The sequence below is a fragment of the Phlebotomus papatasi genome, chromosome 3 (genome assembly GCF_024763615.1).
Source record: "Phlebotomus papatasi isolate M1 chromosome 3, Ppap_2.1, whole genome shotgun sequence".
Classification (NCBI taxonomy): domain Eukaryota; kingdom Metazoa; phylum Arthropoda; class Insecta; order Diptera; family Psychodidae; genus Phlebotomus; species Phlebotomus papatasi.
The window spans coordinates 38764634-38780415 of NC_077224.1; the positions used below are offsets into that span (position 1 = coordinate 38764634).

The following is a 15782-nucleotide window of genomic DNA, read 5'->3' on the forward strand; positions in this document are numbered from 1 at the left end:
AACGCATTAAGTGTTGCAAGCTCCCCCAGTTGCACGCATTTCGAGGTCACCTGTAAAGAATCTCAGGTACCATAAGCTTATTTGGGTTTATCGCTGGTCATTTTATACATTTGTATAATGACTTCATGATTTTTCTTTCTCAATTTCAAATTGTAAGAGCACTCTACAAATTTGCTTTTTCCATGCTGTTTTTAGCATGTGATAATACTTTATATGCTAATAGATTGGTTTAGTCATTGATAGTATTTAAAATGTTTGCTTTTAATCATTAACTAATAGTAATATTTATTTTGTTATTTTAACCAACTAGTACTAAATGTTCTCATTTTTTTTGATGACATTTATGACTATTTTCAAAAAGATTGATTTGCAAGCAATTAATCTTAAACTGATTAAAAATCACCTAATTCCAAAATAGTTCAAAAACTATAATTTTTCATTTCACAAGAATCCCATTCTATGTCTCAAAACTTAAATTATTTCTTTTCCCAATTGCATATTTATTTACTGATCGAATCAAAAATATTTTAAAGTTTAAAGTAAAGAACAAAAAAATATCTGTCGAAATTTATTTTGCTGTTTTCACTGCTCAAATTCCACCTGGATTTTTCAACCCAAAAAAAAATCAATTTCCTCTCCCCGAGGAATATGTTTCTCAACAAACCTTTGCGTTTTAGACGATTTTTAAGAAAATATGACAGGCTGTTTGTCTGTCTATTTGTCTGTGCGTCTATTTATCTGCCCGTCTCTCCAACTGTGCGTTTGTCCGTCCGGTTGTTATCACGTTTAGAGTCCAAACGGGTAGAGATAGACTTGGGACATTTGGGGGACCCCCACTATAAGTCGACCCTGGACCATTAATAAGCCCCTCATTTCCCCCACCCCACCTTCCCCGCTAAAACCATGTTTTTGGGATTTCTCGAAAATGCGACGTGCGTTTTTTTTTTGGATATGTTTTAGAGCAGAGGTGTGCAAAAACCGTTAAAACCTAATTAACGTCAAAATAAGTTTGCTATAGTAGCGTTTTGACCATTGACGTACATGTTTCGTTTGACGATTATTCGGTTTCAACGGTTCTTGCACGCCTCTGTTTTAGGGATTATCTAGGCGAACATTTCGTTTATATACGAAAATACCGTTGAATCATTCCTAATAACGGTTTTTCAAGGTCAAATGTTAAAAATACACTAGAGAGCGCATTTATCCAGCAAATGGGGTCATGTTTGGGGTAGTTGGAAAGGTCTTGGTCGGGGAAACTGAACCGGTTCCAATCGGTTTTGAATCGGTAATGAACCGGTTCATAACCGGGGATTGCTTGATAGCGCATGGTGCGGTTTTTTTTTCATATAACTGGGTTTTTGAATATGTTTTAGAGATTACCCAGGCGGACATTTCGTCATTATACGACAATACCGTCACTGGTAAAAATGAAAGGATATAATTGATCTAAATTTGATCCTCTTTTGTAAAGGATGGATTAAATTACCATGTTCTATTATGCTAAATGTGCATTCAGAGTTTGAAATTTGATACATCCTTTGCAAAAGGATCAAATTTGGATCAATTTCATCGTTTTATTTTTACCAGTGGTTGAATTATTCCTAATGGCTCCGGCATACCTTTTAAATCAGGAAAATTTCATGAAGTCGAATTCGCATCCCTTTCTTTCGATGACTATCTCATTCTTTCGCATACCAAATTCGATTGAGCTAAATTAAATTTGGTGTGATGTTTAAAAGAAGAAGAAGAGTGCGAGAGACTGAGATAGACATATGCAAAGTATGTGAGAAAGAAAGGGATTTGAATTTTGACTTCATTAAATTTTCCTGATCTAAAAGGTGTGCCGGAGCCATAATAATGGAGTTTCTGACAAGTCTAAACCGGATCTAATCACTTGTAAACCGCTTCATGACTGATAACAATTTTTTATCCGAAATTCAATCATACTATCCCTAAGGTATTTTGGGCAATGCTTTGAGTGATTTATGAATCGATTCAAATCGTTTAAAACCCGGTAAACGGTAAATGACGCGAAAGTAATTTTCAGGAATTTCGCAAAGCGTGGGATGCTTTGCCACCCCTTTAAACCAGTAATTTATATTAAAAGGGTCGGAGAAAAGTATTTTTTGATAATAGTGGCTGGTCAATTTTTTTATTTACTGATAAAAGTAATATTTTCTACTAACTAAGGACAATCGTTACGTTTGTTAATACTTTCTATTGACGAAATTTAATGTTTTAGACTTTAGAGATTTATTATAGTTGAAAAATTTTCAACAACGTTGTTTAATTTGAAAATGTGTAAAATTTTAACACTAATAGTGTGAAATCAGATAAATTAATTATTTAATTGCGATCTGTGTAAAATTTCTCACTATTATAGTCATAAAAAATTTTCAATAAATGTTTTGTAATTTAAAACTGTTGAAATATTCTAAAAATTACCACTATTATAGTATGATTATAGTTTGTCACATTATTATAGTGTGAAAAAATACACAACTTTATGGTATTTTTTGTCACATGATCAAAAATTAACACTATTATAGTTTGATCATAACATTTCACACTATTATAGTGTGAAGCCTTGTGTATTTCAACCAAAGTTGTTGAATTTTTAAACAAAAGTTGTGTAAAAATTGTTGAATTTCCATTTAAGACATATACTTCAGTCGAGATGCTTTTCATTGGGTAAAAGTCATATAGAACATCAAATATTTATATGCATAATAAAGTATATCGTGAAGATCCAAGCATCAGATGTAATTATCTCGCATTAGGGAGGATCCCAAGTACAGGAAAAAACATTACAAATGTCCAAAAAGGTAAAAAAAGAAAAACTAAAATAAACGAAATGAAATGAAAATTCAACAATTTTTAAGTTTACACATAAAAATTCAACAACTCCAAATTCAACTTTCCTTTAAATTAAACAATTTTAAACTAAACATTTTTTCCAAATTTAACACTATAATAGTAGTGTGAAAGATTACACACTATAATAGTGTTATTTTTTTACTGTGATTTCAAGGCATTCCACTAAGTTAGTTTTTTAGAGGTATTTTGCAAAATTCAAATGTTCTTATTTATTGAGATGAATTTAAAATTAGTGGAGTATTCTGAGAAAAGCAATAATTTAGCCAAAATTTCCACATAAAATAGACTTTGTTGCAAAATTTAACATTTGACTCAGGTTTATGTATAATATGGTTCAAAAGGAGAAAAAAAAAGTCCATTAATAGCCAACCACTCATCGGGAATACGTTTCGGTTCTTCTGAAATTGGTGCGAAATTACATGGTCCATTAAATCTCAAATGGAGCAATATAGTCGAACTTGTGTGTTTATTTGTCTCTTTGAGAAAAATTAAAGAGATAGAGGCAGTAGATTCCTTCGTGTATTATTTTACACTTCTGGCGGGTACATGTGACAAAAAGTGCCCCATTGGGAGCAATGACATTCATTTCACGAAGGCGCTAATTGCCTCTCCACCCCCAATTTCCCAAACGGATGGGCAAGACAAGGCAAAAGACTTGGGAGAAAGAATAATGAGGAGGAATCTGTGGTGAGGAAAATTGAAAATTTACTGATTTTCTCATTTGCTTTTCAGTGAATAATGTGGGTCGCATGTACGACGGTCCTGATGCCATTGGTCATGTCCCGGAGGATCTTCTCTGGGACATGGTGAATATCAATTGTGGAGCTGTGACGATGATGACGCGTCTCTTGCTGCGAGGAATGGTGGACAGGAGGAAGGGTGCCATTGTTAACATCTCGTCAGGAAGTGAACTTCAACCAATGCCATATATGGCCGTCTATGGGGCCACAAAGGTAATCACAATGAAATCTTGCAAATTCTTTTATTCACATGAGAAAGAACTCGAGGACCATATCCAAAAATTTTCCCATATTTTTCCATCACTTGTGATTGCTATCAGGAGCACCAAAGAGTGAATGGATGAAAAACAGAAAGAGAATCTCTGGGAAAAATAGATGAGGCTGCAAATTAGAAATATGGGTTTTTTACAGTATTTATTATTTAAATTTTCTTGGACAGCATCCAAAGAAAATAGACGATCAATATTCACTAAAGAAAACCAGTTTAATTTCCATACACAAAGATTTTCGCATGTCTATATGGAAATTTTTGATAAAAATAACATTTTATTTCGTCACAAATTGTCACAATTCCCAGCTAGTGAAAAATCCAATGTGTCACAATTACTATGAAAGATCAATTTCTCACTACAAAATTATTCCGTGGTCCAATATTCTAAAAATTCACATCCTGTGAGATTTCGAAATTCATAATGGCATTGTTGAATTTACTGTCGCAAAGAAATGCCAAGAAGGGACGATAAATTTCTACACAAATACCCTAACTAATAATAATTGTATAATTTAACGGTCGTTAATCAGGTGAATGTCTAATAAAAATAACTAACAATATCCTCTTAAAATAAACATGTTTTTGTTTGGTTTCACTCGCACATTACTTCTTTATTCACACGCTAAAAGTGAATTTTCAGAGTTTGAAAATTTTCAAAATTGACAGTAATTGTGTTTTCTTATTATTATTAATAATATTATTAAAAAGATAATTATAGGGCCAGACCCAGTTTATCGAGATGACCGAGAACACGAACTTTTAACTCAGCACTTCACCTTCAGATTTCAATAGAGTCAATTATTATGCCACACACATAGCGTTTCTTTGCTGGTCACACAATATTGCGAAAAAAATTGTTATATGCTTTGTAATACTATTACGTCCAATTTTACGTTTCAGTCACGTCATAACAATGAATCGTGATATTGGAATGCATAGTAGAAAAAAAATTTGTAATGGTCAAGAAAAAAAAACAAGTAATTGATGAAAATTCAAAGAATGAGAACCATATTATCTATTAGTTCTAAAAGGAATTTAGTAGGGGAAGTGCTCATAATTTTGGACAGTCTGCTTATAAGCATCGAAGTTCCAAGTTTGAAGTGCGATATTTTCTATACTAATTGACATTTCTTGTTACTCTCTTTTCAGAAGGGTTGTTTAGAAACTTAGCAAGCTATTTATCGTCTTATTTTTATTAAAATTAGTTTTAATACGTTTAAAAATGAATTGATATGTAGAGGTGACTTTGGCTCTTATTTTGGACAACTTGTTTATTAATTTGTCCAACTTGGCTGTAAATTTGGACAGCTAATCCGCCTCAATAGGATGCCCATTGTTCTTCATTTGATGAACCAATCTTACCAAGTCCTTCCTGTTCATGTAAGGGAAACGTAGAATGTCACAGAAGCCCGGAAACTTTCCATATCATTCATTAAAGTGAGTTGACTTTGATACTCCAAGTACGTGCGGATTCGCTCATTCCCTGACCTTTCCGGGAGCCTTTCAAGGCATTTCTCGCTACATCTCTTTCGTAGAGATGATGCTCCTTTGTTTCTCCAGGCATTTGTCCAACCTAGTCATCACAAAAGCTAAAACTTTCCGAAATTTCGTGAGAAAAACACCTGTCCAAAATAAGAATCATCACCTCACTGGTGAATGTCTTAAAAAATTTCCCATTTTTCACACGAAAAATATAATTCACAAGACAAATATCACTTCAGGTCAAATGTACAAATCATCAGTAACGTGAATCAACACAATATTCAATGAATATTCAATAATATCACTCAAAAACAGCGAACAAACTTTGTTAGTACTTCACCAAAACTAAATAAGACTGAAGTAAGCCACGAAGTTCTGTCATATTTCTCGTAAGCAATTGCTCACACTGAATTTTCAACAAAGCAATTTCAACTCAAATCATATTCAAATTTTAACGTATTTAGTGTTAAAATCTTCCAAAAAGAACAAATATTTAGATAGAATTCATTATTCATCAAATATTGGAATAAAAATCCATCATTTTAATCAATTTATTTTTAGTGTCCAATTTTATCCTCAAAGTGTCCAAAATAAGAAACTGGACAAAATTATGAGCATTTCCCCTACATCCTTTTTAAACCTTTGATTCAATCGCAAGGCTAATTGAAATTGGAATTTTAGCTTTGGGAAATAAGACGAAAATTGAAAAGGCTGACCACTTTCCCATATTACTTTTTTTTTAGTCTAGAAATCATAATTATTTGGAAGTCTGTAGATCAATGGATTATCCTAAAATTAATGCTTAAACCACAATTTGGCGACTTATGTGTTGGACAGATCTACGGTTTAAGCCGACAGACGGTTTAATGCAACTTTAAACAAAATAATGATTTGACAAACATTCCCATCAGTTCCCTACTAAGTCGTCTCTCGGCTTAAGCTTTTAATGCCCTAGATAGACACACTTACGACTAAAATCCATAGACTCAGTCATATCTGCATAAAACCCTACAAAAACTATGTTTTGTGGACACTAGTGAATGGTAAGCCTCGTTTGTAGTATTTCAGGAACTGACTTGGCTATGATCGGAGCTTAGTCATCTCCAGACTTTGATCGTAAGTGTTTCTAGCACATAAGTCTGTCTAGGCGTCTTTGGCATTAGGTGATAGTTAACCCTCTAACGGGTAAGACCGCATCCAGGCGGTCTTCACAAAAATCACATTTACAGCGACAATAAAGGTTTTATTTATTTAAAAGTGCTAGAGTGTCCTCGGTAATAGTCTTATAAATACCTCTTGAAAGTTTAAACTCATTTTGACTCTTCGTTTTGTTGCTATTCCCAGTTTTGTGTGACAGATCAGAGAAAAAGCAACAAAAAATATTAGTGCAAAATAACTCATTTTCAATTTCCATAAAAATACCGATTTAAAGTTATCTGACTAAAATAAATTTATTTTTAACTGAATGATATGTCTATGATATTATATTTAAAAAATTTGAAAAAACTAAAAATGTGAATTTTAACAGCAAAAAGAGTTTCAAAAAAATTTTATATTTTCTCACCTAGCGCCTAAACCAAAAGAGATAATGAAGAATGGATGGTTTTTTCGACTTTATTGGATCATAATTATCCTAGAAAACATTGTTTTAGAACTTTTTCTCGCATATTAAAGAAAACACCGTTAGAGAGTTAAGTTGAAACGGTTGAAACCGTTGAAACATTAATTCCAAAAAACAGCGATAGTGTATTACAATTTTATACGGTCTATGGAATATTATTTATTGGTAGGGGAAAGTCGTCTGCCTTCAAACGAAAAATGGAGTTCCAAATTTAACATTTTTTTTCAGAAGAATCCACAAAATGGATTTTATTTTCTACTACACCAAAAAATTCTCTTGTTCATTCGGCGTATATGATTACCTCATTTAGCACTCGCAAGTCCTCAGTTTTTCCTTCTGAGGAAATTAAAAAAGTCATGTCGATTTGTATGAAGGCAGCTGGCATAGTCTGCCTTCAAACGCGAGGCAGCTGCCTTTAGGGGAATGTAGGCATGGTCCGCACAGAGTGAACCTTCAAACGATACGAATTTTCTTCTAGTTTGCAAAGAGCTGACTTACCATTTATCATCTCGTCTCGTGAGCTTAATAATTATCTATCTTATGGCTAAGAAATGATGGACTAGCTCTTTGTAAACAAAGAGAAAATTTGCGTTGTTTGAAGGTTCACTCTGTGCGAACCATGCCAACATTCCCCTAAATGTTTTTTTTTTCACTGAGAATATTGAATCAATAAAACTAAATGGGCTATAAATGATTAGATTGAAGCCTAACGCACTCACTAAAATCATCACTGCAGTCAAAAGACATTAAACAATAACTTTTCTTAACATTTTTCTGAAGCACTGTTTTGCACATGAAAATTTGGAAGAAAAAGCCATTGAAGTTGAAAATTGTCAACTTGAAACATCCCGGCCGGAGCAAGATAGCAGGTTATAAGTATTTGTATGACGTTCGTCAGAGAAAAGTAGGAGTTCGATTTCACATGTTTTGATGTATGGAAAGATAGGATTTAAAGGCACACGACATTAGCATTTAAAGGCTGCTGCAGGGTGATTTTTGCAAATTTTTGCCACCCACAAAAATTGTGTCATCTGAACCAAAATGTATTAACAGAAATATTAAGCCTGATTAACCTTCTATGTGTCACAATGGAAGCTTTATTTGTAAAACGATTTTTACTATGAAAAATCACATGATTTGTGGAACATCAAAATTACAGTTTAGAGCTCATTTTCATTTTTTTTTGATCTAGCATCTAGGAAATAGGAGCTAGGCTCTCCATTTTTTGATGATTTGTGAGGATGATGGATAGCTACCTAATAGTTAATAGAATATAATTTATGCTTTTGAGAACAACGAAAAAATCGCAACATTTGAAGGCTGCTGCATTTAAAGGCAGACGACTTTCCCCTATTGAATTTATAAAGAGTACTTGATAGAACTTGGAAAACAACTGAATTTTCTTGAAGATGATAAAATATTTAATTTGACGCTTTGTCCCAAACCTCCCCGCTTTGGGGCAGTATTAGAAACAAAAGGGGATGTTTGGGACGCGTTTTTTCTCGCATAATTTGCATTATTGGAGCATGTTAATTAATTTTAAATACTAGTTTAAAAATATTTCTAAGAGAAAATAAGAAATTTTTAATAAATTATTTCATACTTAGTCAATCAGTTATTTAAAGTATTTTCTTCTTATTTTCCATCTTAGCTTTCTTTGCTTTTTATTCTAAATATTGGAATCGTCTTATTGTCATCCTCAAATTCTTTAAACAAATTTGTGTTAAAAAAAATGGTTTTACTTCTATTTACAAAAGTTGCTTTCGGGAAGGAACACTTTATAGTGCTATTTCAATAAAAAACATAAAGGGTCAATCTTTGTCCTGAACATTTTTTAGCACTTTACTGTTATCATGTGCTTCTACATAATCGACTTTTCCTGGTATTGGTTGCTGTCACGACTCTTTGGTGAGTTTAGAACACGACGAGGACTGGGAAAAACAGTCGAGATGGGAACCAACACAATGTCGAGTTAGTTGAGATTTTTTACAATCTCATTTTAGTGCAGTTTTAATCTGTTAACTTATTAAAATATAGTGGATTATCGGCGACACAAAAAAATCTTTTGACTATAAGAAGTTATTCTGACCTCCAAAGAAAAATTAGTTTTTTTTTAATAAGAGAAATATATTTACTTAACGTATATAAAATTGAAAATATTGAAATATTACTGTGTGTCAATACTTTTTGTATATTTATTACAACATTTCAATTTTATCATAAAGATTAAGAAATTTGTTGACTCATTATTCTATTTTTAAATAGAATAATTTCTCTTTATGAATGTTTTTCTTGCTCTATATTAGATATTTGTTTTTTGTTTTTGTTAACATGTTTTTATTTTCTTTTCTTAATCCATTATCAAGCTTTCATAGTTGTTCGACGAAATACAAAAGTATTCGCTCTCTGTTAGATATAAATACCAATTATTTGGTATGAATGAAGAAAGAAAATAAATTTTCTCAGTAAGAAAACCAACAAAATAATAAAAGAAACAGGGAGGAATTTAAGAAAAAATAAGCATTGTGATTATAAAATTCTGTGAGTAGATGATTATAATGAATTTGAATTCTTAAAGCTTACAGACACTTTCACCTGAAGAGTCCACTAGTCTCCCAAAGAAATGTGAATATTTGCACTTGAAGATATTTTTGTCAAAAAATGTTAATTTGGGTGATCGTTGACCCAATTCTTCAAAGAGTTTTATTAATAAATAAGATGAAAGGTTTAGAGTTTAGAGAAAGATTTTCTATTTTTCACTGTTAGATATATCTACTTTAAAGACATTATATCTCAATTACTTACTATTTTATACAAGAAAAAGCAGGAATAATCACTTCAAATTTATTCCTCAATTGCAATAATGAATATAATGAGTAGGATTTCCTTGTGGAAATCGAGAAAAAAATAGATTTATTTGTTTCTCAAGAATACTTTTAAAAATAAACTATCAGCAGAATTTTTTTCAATGTTATTACAATTGTATACTTGACTCTATGATCTGGATTTATCACGAAACCGACTGGTAATTAATATAGAAGAGAATGGAGGAAAAATTCAAAGAAAGTTATTTTCTTAAGTTCACTCGTACTCGTTTGGAAAATTTATTCTTCTAAAATGAATCACCAATTCTCAAGAGGTTATTCCAAAAATACTTTTCTGAGAGATAAATTGAAATTGGTCAGAATTGAAAACAACAGAGTCATATGGGGTCGTTATTTGAAGGAATCCAAATGACTTGCGGACGAGTAAAAGGGTGAACGAAATGGAAGTTGCTTTTTCAGCACGCGCATTTGTGAAAAAAGAAAGTATAAATTTATCTCAGGCGCTATCTAAATTTAAAGTAAACAACTCACTCGAGAACGTTCTGTTTGAATAAAAAAAAATTGTACAAGAATATATTATGGTATTTAAAAATAAAATGGTTCCAACTGAAAAATTGCGCGTGAAAGAGCGCCGAGTGGCAGAAAAGTGCCAAAAATCAACAATTCTTTTGATCATTTCATGACATTTCAGCATAATTGAACTTTTCATCAATTAGTTGCTCTGTGTGTGGTCATCCCATTTTAATATTTTCACCTTTGTCTTGTTCAATTTTAGGCATATGTTAGGAACTTCACTTTGGCCATCCGCAATGAATTGGCGCCTTACGGTATAACTGTACAACTCGTATCACCAATGTTTGTGGTCACAAAAATGAATCAATACTCAGAACGACTTATGTCCAGCAACATTATGATTCCTGATGTTGAAATGTACACACGCAGCATGGTCTTTACTTTGGGAAAAACAGATCAGACGACTGGATATTGGTCTCACGCTGTTCAGGTAAATATTGAATGCTAAAAACTTTTACTTTTAAGATTTCAACCCTCGATGGCATTCCAAAAAAAATAATCCTTTTATATATTTTTTTGCTTATTGATACTTATTTCCTATAACAAATGGTAAGACTAAACTGTTCAAAGAGAGTAAATGATTAATTAAACGTGGATAATGCTGAAATTTTAGAATATTCCTCAGAAATTTAGGAGATGAACTGAAAAGCTGACTCTAAATATATTTCTGTCTAAAAATATTTAAAATCTTGATTTTATAAAATAAATTAATTAGGGTAAGTGTACTAAATGTCGGCCAGTTTGCAATTCTGGCCACTTTTTTTGTTCCCCGAATTTCCATGAATTTTTAGTTTTTACATACTCTAGGGATTATACAATGCAAAAAAAAATGTCACTTCGACAAACGAGTGAAAAAGACATTGGACGAATTCCGGAAGGGCAAGGAACTATGAAAATGAGCGTGGCCGAAATAGGCCTCCAAAGCAATGCCTACATTTTAAATCATTTTAAAATGTATTAAGAATGATTTTAGAGAAAATAAAGAAAATGAACTGTCTACAAGATTCCAAGCAACACTCCTTAAGAAGAAGTAATAAAAAAATTCAATTTGTGTTAAAAATATAATATTTCAAACTTGGGACTTTGACGCTTGCATGCAACTATGCCGAAATTTGGCACACTTACCCTAATAATAATAAATTAATAATAATAAATTAAAATTAAAAAAAAACTTAGCTACATAACGATAAAAAAACATTTTAGTAAAAGAAATTAATAAAAAAATAAATAAAATAGAAGAAACAATATTTATTAAAGCATAACCCCATATTTTTCCCTTAGCAATATTCCGCTAACTGATATAATTACATTCATTTTTTAAGGACCATTTTTGCCAAAATACTACCTAATCTGCTACACCAATTTAATTTGTTTCACTAGGAGAGAAAAAGCAAATTTTAAGTTACCTAAATTAAGTCTCTACACTGAGAAAAAACGGGGGTGCGAATAACTTTTTTTCTTCATAACTTTAACACTTTTTAGGTGTAAAAATATATCAACATTTTTCAATGTTATTTAAACTTTTTTCGGATTTCTCTCAGTGTATCGTTCCTTTTAGGAAATGTAACCATAAATTTCAAATAATTGTTTCTTTTAAAATACAGCAAGTTTGCCAAAAGTCCCATTGAGGGTTAATATGTAAGATTTGTTATATATTTGGAGTCATAAACTGTTTGAGAAAAGCTGACAGGAAGTGGTTGTGGTAAATTTTACTGCTGCGTTTTAGAGGCGAGAGAAAAAAATTTAATTGGATTTTGTTTGGAAATTGCCCGGATATTTTACAAATCTCTATTAAATTTTTTATCCAGCTTTAATTGTATCAAGTTTTAACTTTCTCAATTATATCAGTTTCAATTCAATAATTTTTGAAAACAAAATATGATCAAGGTTAGGAAGAATTGGATTACCTCAAACATAACAAAAAATATATGTAAATTAATTTTTTATAATATATTTAATTGAGAATCATTCAATACAATATTTAAATACCACAATATTATATTTCTATAGGTAATATAATTACTACAGCAACAAAATTGGTTGTATTTTCTACTAAAATCAAATGTTGGAATTTTACTGTTTAATATCTATCAAAAGAGAGCAGAAAATATTACCTTTAATACATATTTCGTTAAGAATTGACTGTCTTTAGTTTTTAGATCAGAAGATGTTGAAACGGTTGAATCTTACCACCTGAATATTATAAAGCTGACTTAGACAATTTACTTTAAGTTTAAAATGCTGTCTTGTAAAGTTCACCCACCTGCTAAATAAATTCGAACTTGAGATTTTTCTAATCTTTTCCGACTTGTAATCTAAAACGCAATGTAAATGTAATATTTATACAAAAAAAAAATTTCGTCAGTAAATATCTGAATCATCACAAAAAATTTCATTAATTTCTAGTATTAACACCTTAGATTAGATGTTTGGAAGAAAAATGATTCATTGCTTTTGTTTTTCTAAAAAACTCACTTCGTGACTTTTTACTTTTCACTGCTTAGGATTCTGACGAAAGAGCAGAATAAATAATCTCTCCATTTTTTGACTACAGTAGACTCTCGCTAATTCGACTCTTTTAAGATCGGGCTACTTTTTAATTCGGGCAGCGGTTACATTTGAAAAAAGTTTGTTGTCATTATTCAAGTTTGATTATGATTATCAAATGAATCAAATATGCTCAAATTTAAACTGTGTAAACTCAATATCTATATGCACATGAATAAAAAATCGTTGCATTTCAAAAAGTTTGTCATCAGAATTTCTATCTAATTCGGCTGACATTTCGGTCCCATATGCCCGAATTTGAGAGAGTCTACTGTACTTGCAATTTCTAACTTCCACCCCCCGGAGATCACTTTTCTTATCATATCTTCGCGTTCTAGACAATTTTCTAATAAAAGGCGTCACGCTGTTTTTTGTCCGTCTATCTGATCCGTCTAATTAGTCTAATTCGTCTAGCCGTCATCGTCAGACTTATATAAAAGCCAAACGTTTGCAGATAGAGACCGCGGACCTTCGATGTCCCCTCCGTAAGTCGACCTAAGAACTAGTAACACAACCTTTATTTCCTCCCATCCCTTAATATTTCCCTCCTTAGGATTAGGAGAGACGGGGGCAAGGTTTGTCAAAATATATATTTTGCTTTTCACGAGATTTTAGAAGACTTGATTGATTTACAAAGAATAGGAAATTTACCACTCTACAGACTCTACAACTTTACTGAAGAGTACAAATTTGAGATTTCTGGAAATTTAAATGACAATTAATTTTATTTAAACAAATCAACTATATTTGCTTAGAGATTTTATTAAAAAATTTTTTTTCGAACTTATGTGATATGAGAAAAAACTCGATTGGCATTATTGTCAGGATTCGAACTCACGTATGACAATTCTACAAGCGGTACAAAAATTACAGGACTTCCCTACTGAAGTCTAAAATTCAAGTTCACATATTTGCCGCTTTCTCAGCAACGAAAGTTTCCTGTTTGAACACAGTTCAGCAAGCGCGTTCGGAACAGGGCTCGGTCCAATGTAAATCCGGTAAATCCTTACAGGCTGGGAAGAAGCGAATGCGGTTGAAGCAATAGTTCTCTTTGATGGCCACCACTTTCTGACTTTCTGAACATTTGGGAGGCCGCCACCGTCGCGGAATATCGAACAGGGAAGTCTATCGTTGCTGGGTTAGTTCTGGCTGTTGTTCCATTTTGAATTTTCGGTATTCATATACTTCAATAGTTAACAGTGTCAGCAACAGTGCGTAAACGTTTGATGCAAAAAAAAGTGAAATTTGTATATGGTTTTGTGGATTTTTAGAATAGCAGAATGTTTGAATTTCAATTTTATTCAAATAAACATCTTTTACATGAACTTATATTCACTTTTGTGCAATTTTTCGATTTGAATATTCGAACTTCCAACGAGTTTTTCCATGGTACAGTCAGTGTAAAGCCCAAAATAGACACAGGGATCGGCTTGGAGATCATCCCGAAAAATGAGGATTAGTGTCAATACACTCAGGGATCAGCCCAAAATTTGAAGGATCAGGCTGATCTGGGCTGATCTTCTAAATTCGTGAGATCTACTGGAATTACGAGGATTAGGCAACATCAGCGCCAGTGTTGAAAATAAAATGCTTCACTTTGGGTGTTTTTGGATACTTCTCGAAATGTCAATTAAATGAAAAAACATGGAGAGTAGTGGTACGCAATGTCGCAAAATCTTAAAATGCATTAACTCTTTCGTCTCTTTTGGGACTCTAGTACCCAAAGAAGCATATGAATATTCTATGAAAAACAATGTTTTTTAATTATTCAGAACTGATAAAAATCCGATTCTTGTGGATGATTACAAACTATAAGGATGTCCAAAAGTAAGATATTTTTTGTAGCACCTCAATTAATTCCTGAGCATGGATATTTTTGATTAAAAAATTGTGAAACTGGCTTGTAGCATATGCTGCGGTTCGGAAAGAGTTAATATAGGAATAATAGAAAGGTCAAAGTATTCCTGTCTGTATGAAAAATGCATCGATATTTCACTTAAGAAGTATTTCAGCAATCAAAGTGGGCACATTTAATCGAAATTTACGCAAAAAACGCTAATCCTTGATTCTAAATCCTCAGTGTATGATGGTTTGGGCTGATCTTTTACCGCCAAGTTTTTCGAACTGAGTATTCTCGAGGATCAGCCTGTGTCTATTTTCGGCATAAGACTCAACCAGAGTGAACTTTTGAAACGTAAAGAATCACTTTGTCGAAAAACTCTCCTGAGATTCAGACATTAATTTGTTGTACGACGTAGATAGAGTTGCAGAATTCCCCTACGGAAATGGATTCGATTTTGCTTCTCCATTTTATAGTATTTTTGAAGTGGTAAATTTTCATAAAATAATTGTACACTAGAAAAAATCTTTGTAAAATACTCAAAATACTCATGAATCGTGAATACAATGCTTATCCCTATGAACTTGGATTATAAAGAATTTGATAATTACAGTAGAGTTCCTCAAATTTGAACATTTGGGGGGTGTAGATGACATTTCTCACTCCTCAAATTTGAACGATATTTTCAAAAACGTAACGGAATTCATGTGAAATGCACTTTACCTAAATTAAGATAAATAACTTTAGTGAATATATCAATGTAATTCCTTGTGAAATATATAGAATTTGTTGCGGAAATTAATATAATGCGATAATAATGAGGAAACAACAGAGAAAAATAGTTGTAATTCAGACTCCAAGCAAAACTTTCTTCACATAACCTCAAATTTTAAGTTTTGAACTCAACCGTCGTTCAAATTTGAGGAGTTCAAATTTGAGGAACTCGACTGTAGGTAAGATCGAAGGAATATCTCTTCAGCAGGGAACATTTATTGGCTATTTCGTT

General features: G+C 32.1%; 1 protein-coding gene across 1 annotated transcript in view; it reads left to right on the top strand.

The window, feature by feature from the left end:
* LOC129805619 (inactive hydroxysteroid dehydrogenase-like protein 1) overlaps positions 1–15782 on the top strand; it is a 34744-nt gene that overhangs the window by 17263 nt on the left and 1699 nt on the right. The window contains exons 3-4 of the mRNA XM_055853663.1: positions 3610–3830; positions 10592–10819. Of these exons, the coding sequence (XP_055709638.1) occupies positions 3610–3830; positions 10592–10819 (449 nt within the window). The remainder of the gene's footprint in view (positions 1–3609; positions 3831–10591; positions 10820–15782) is intronic.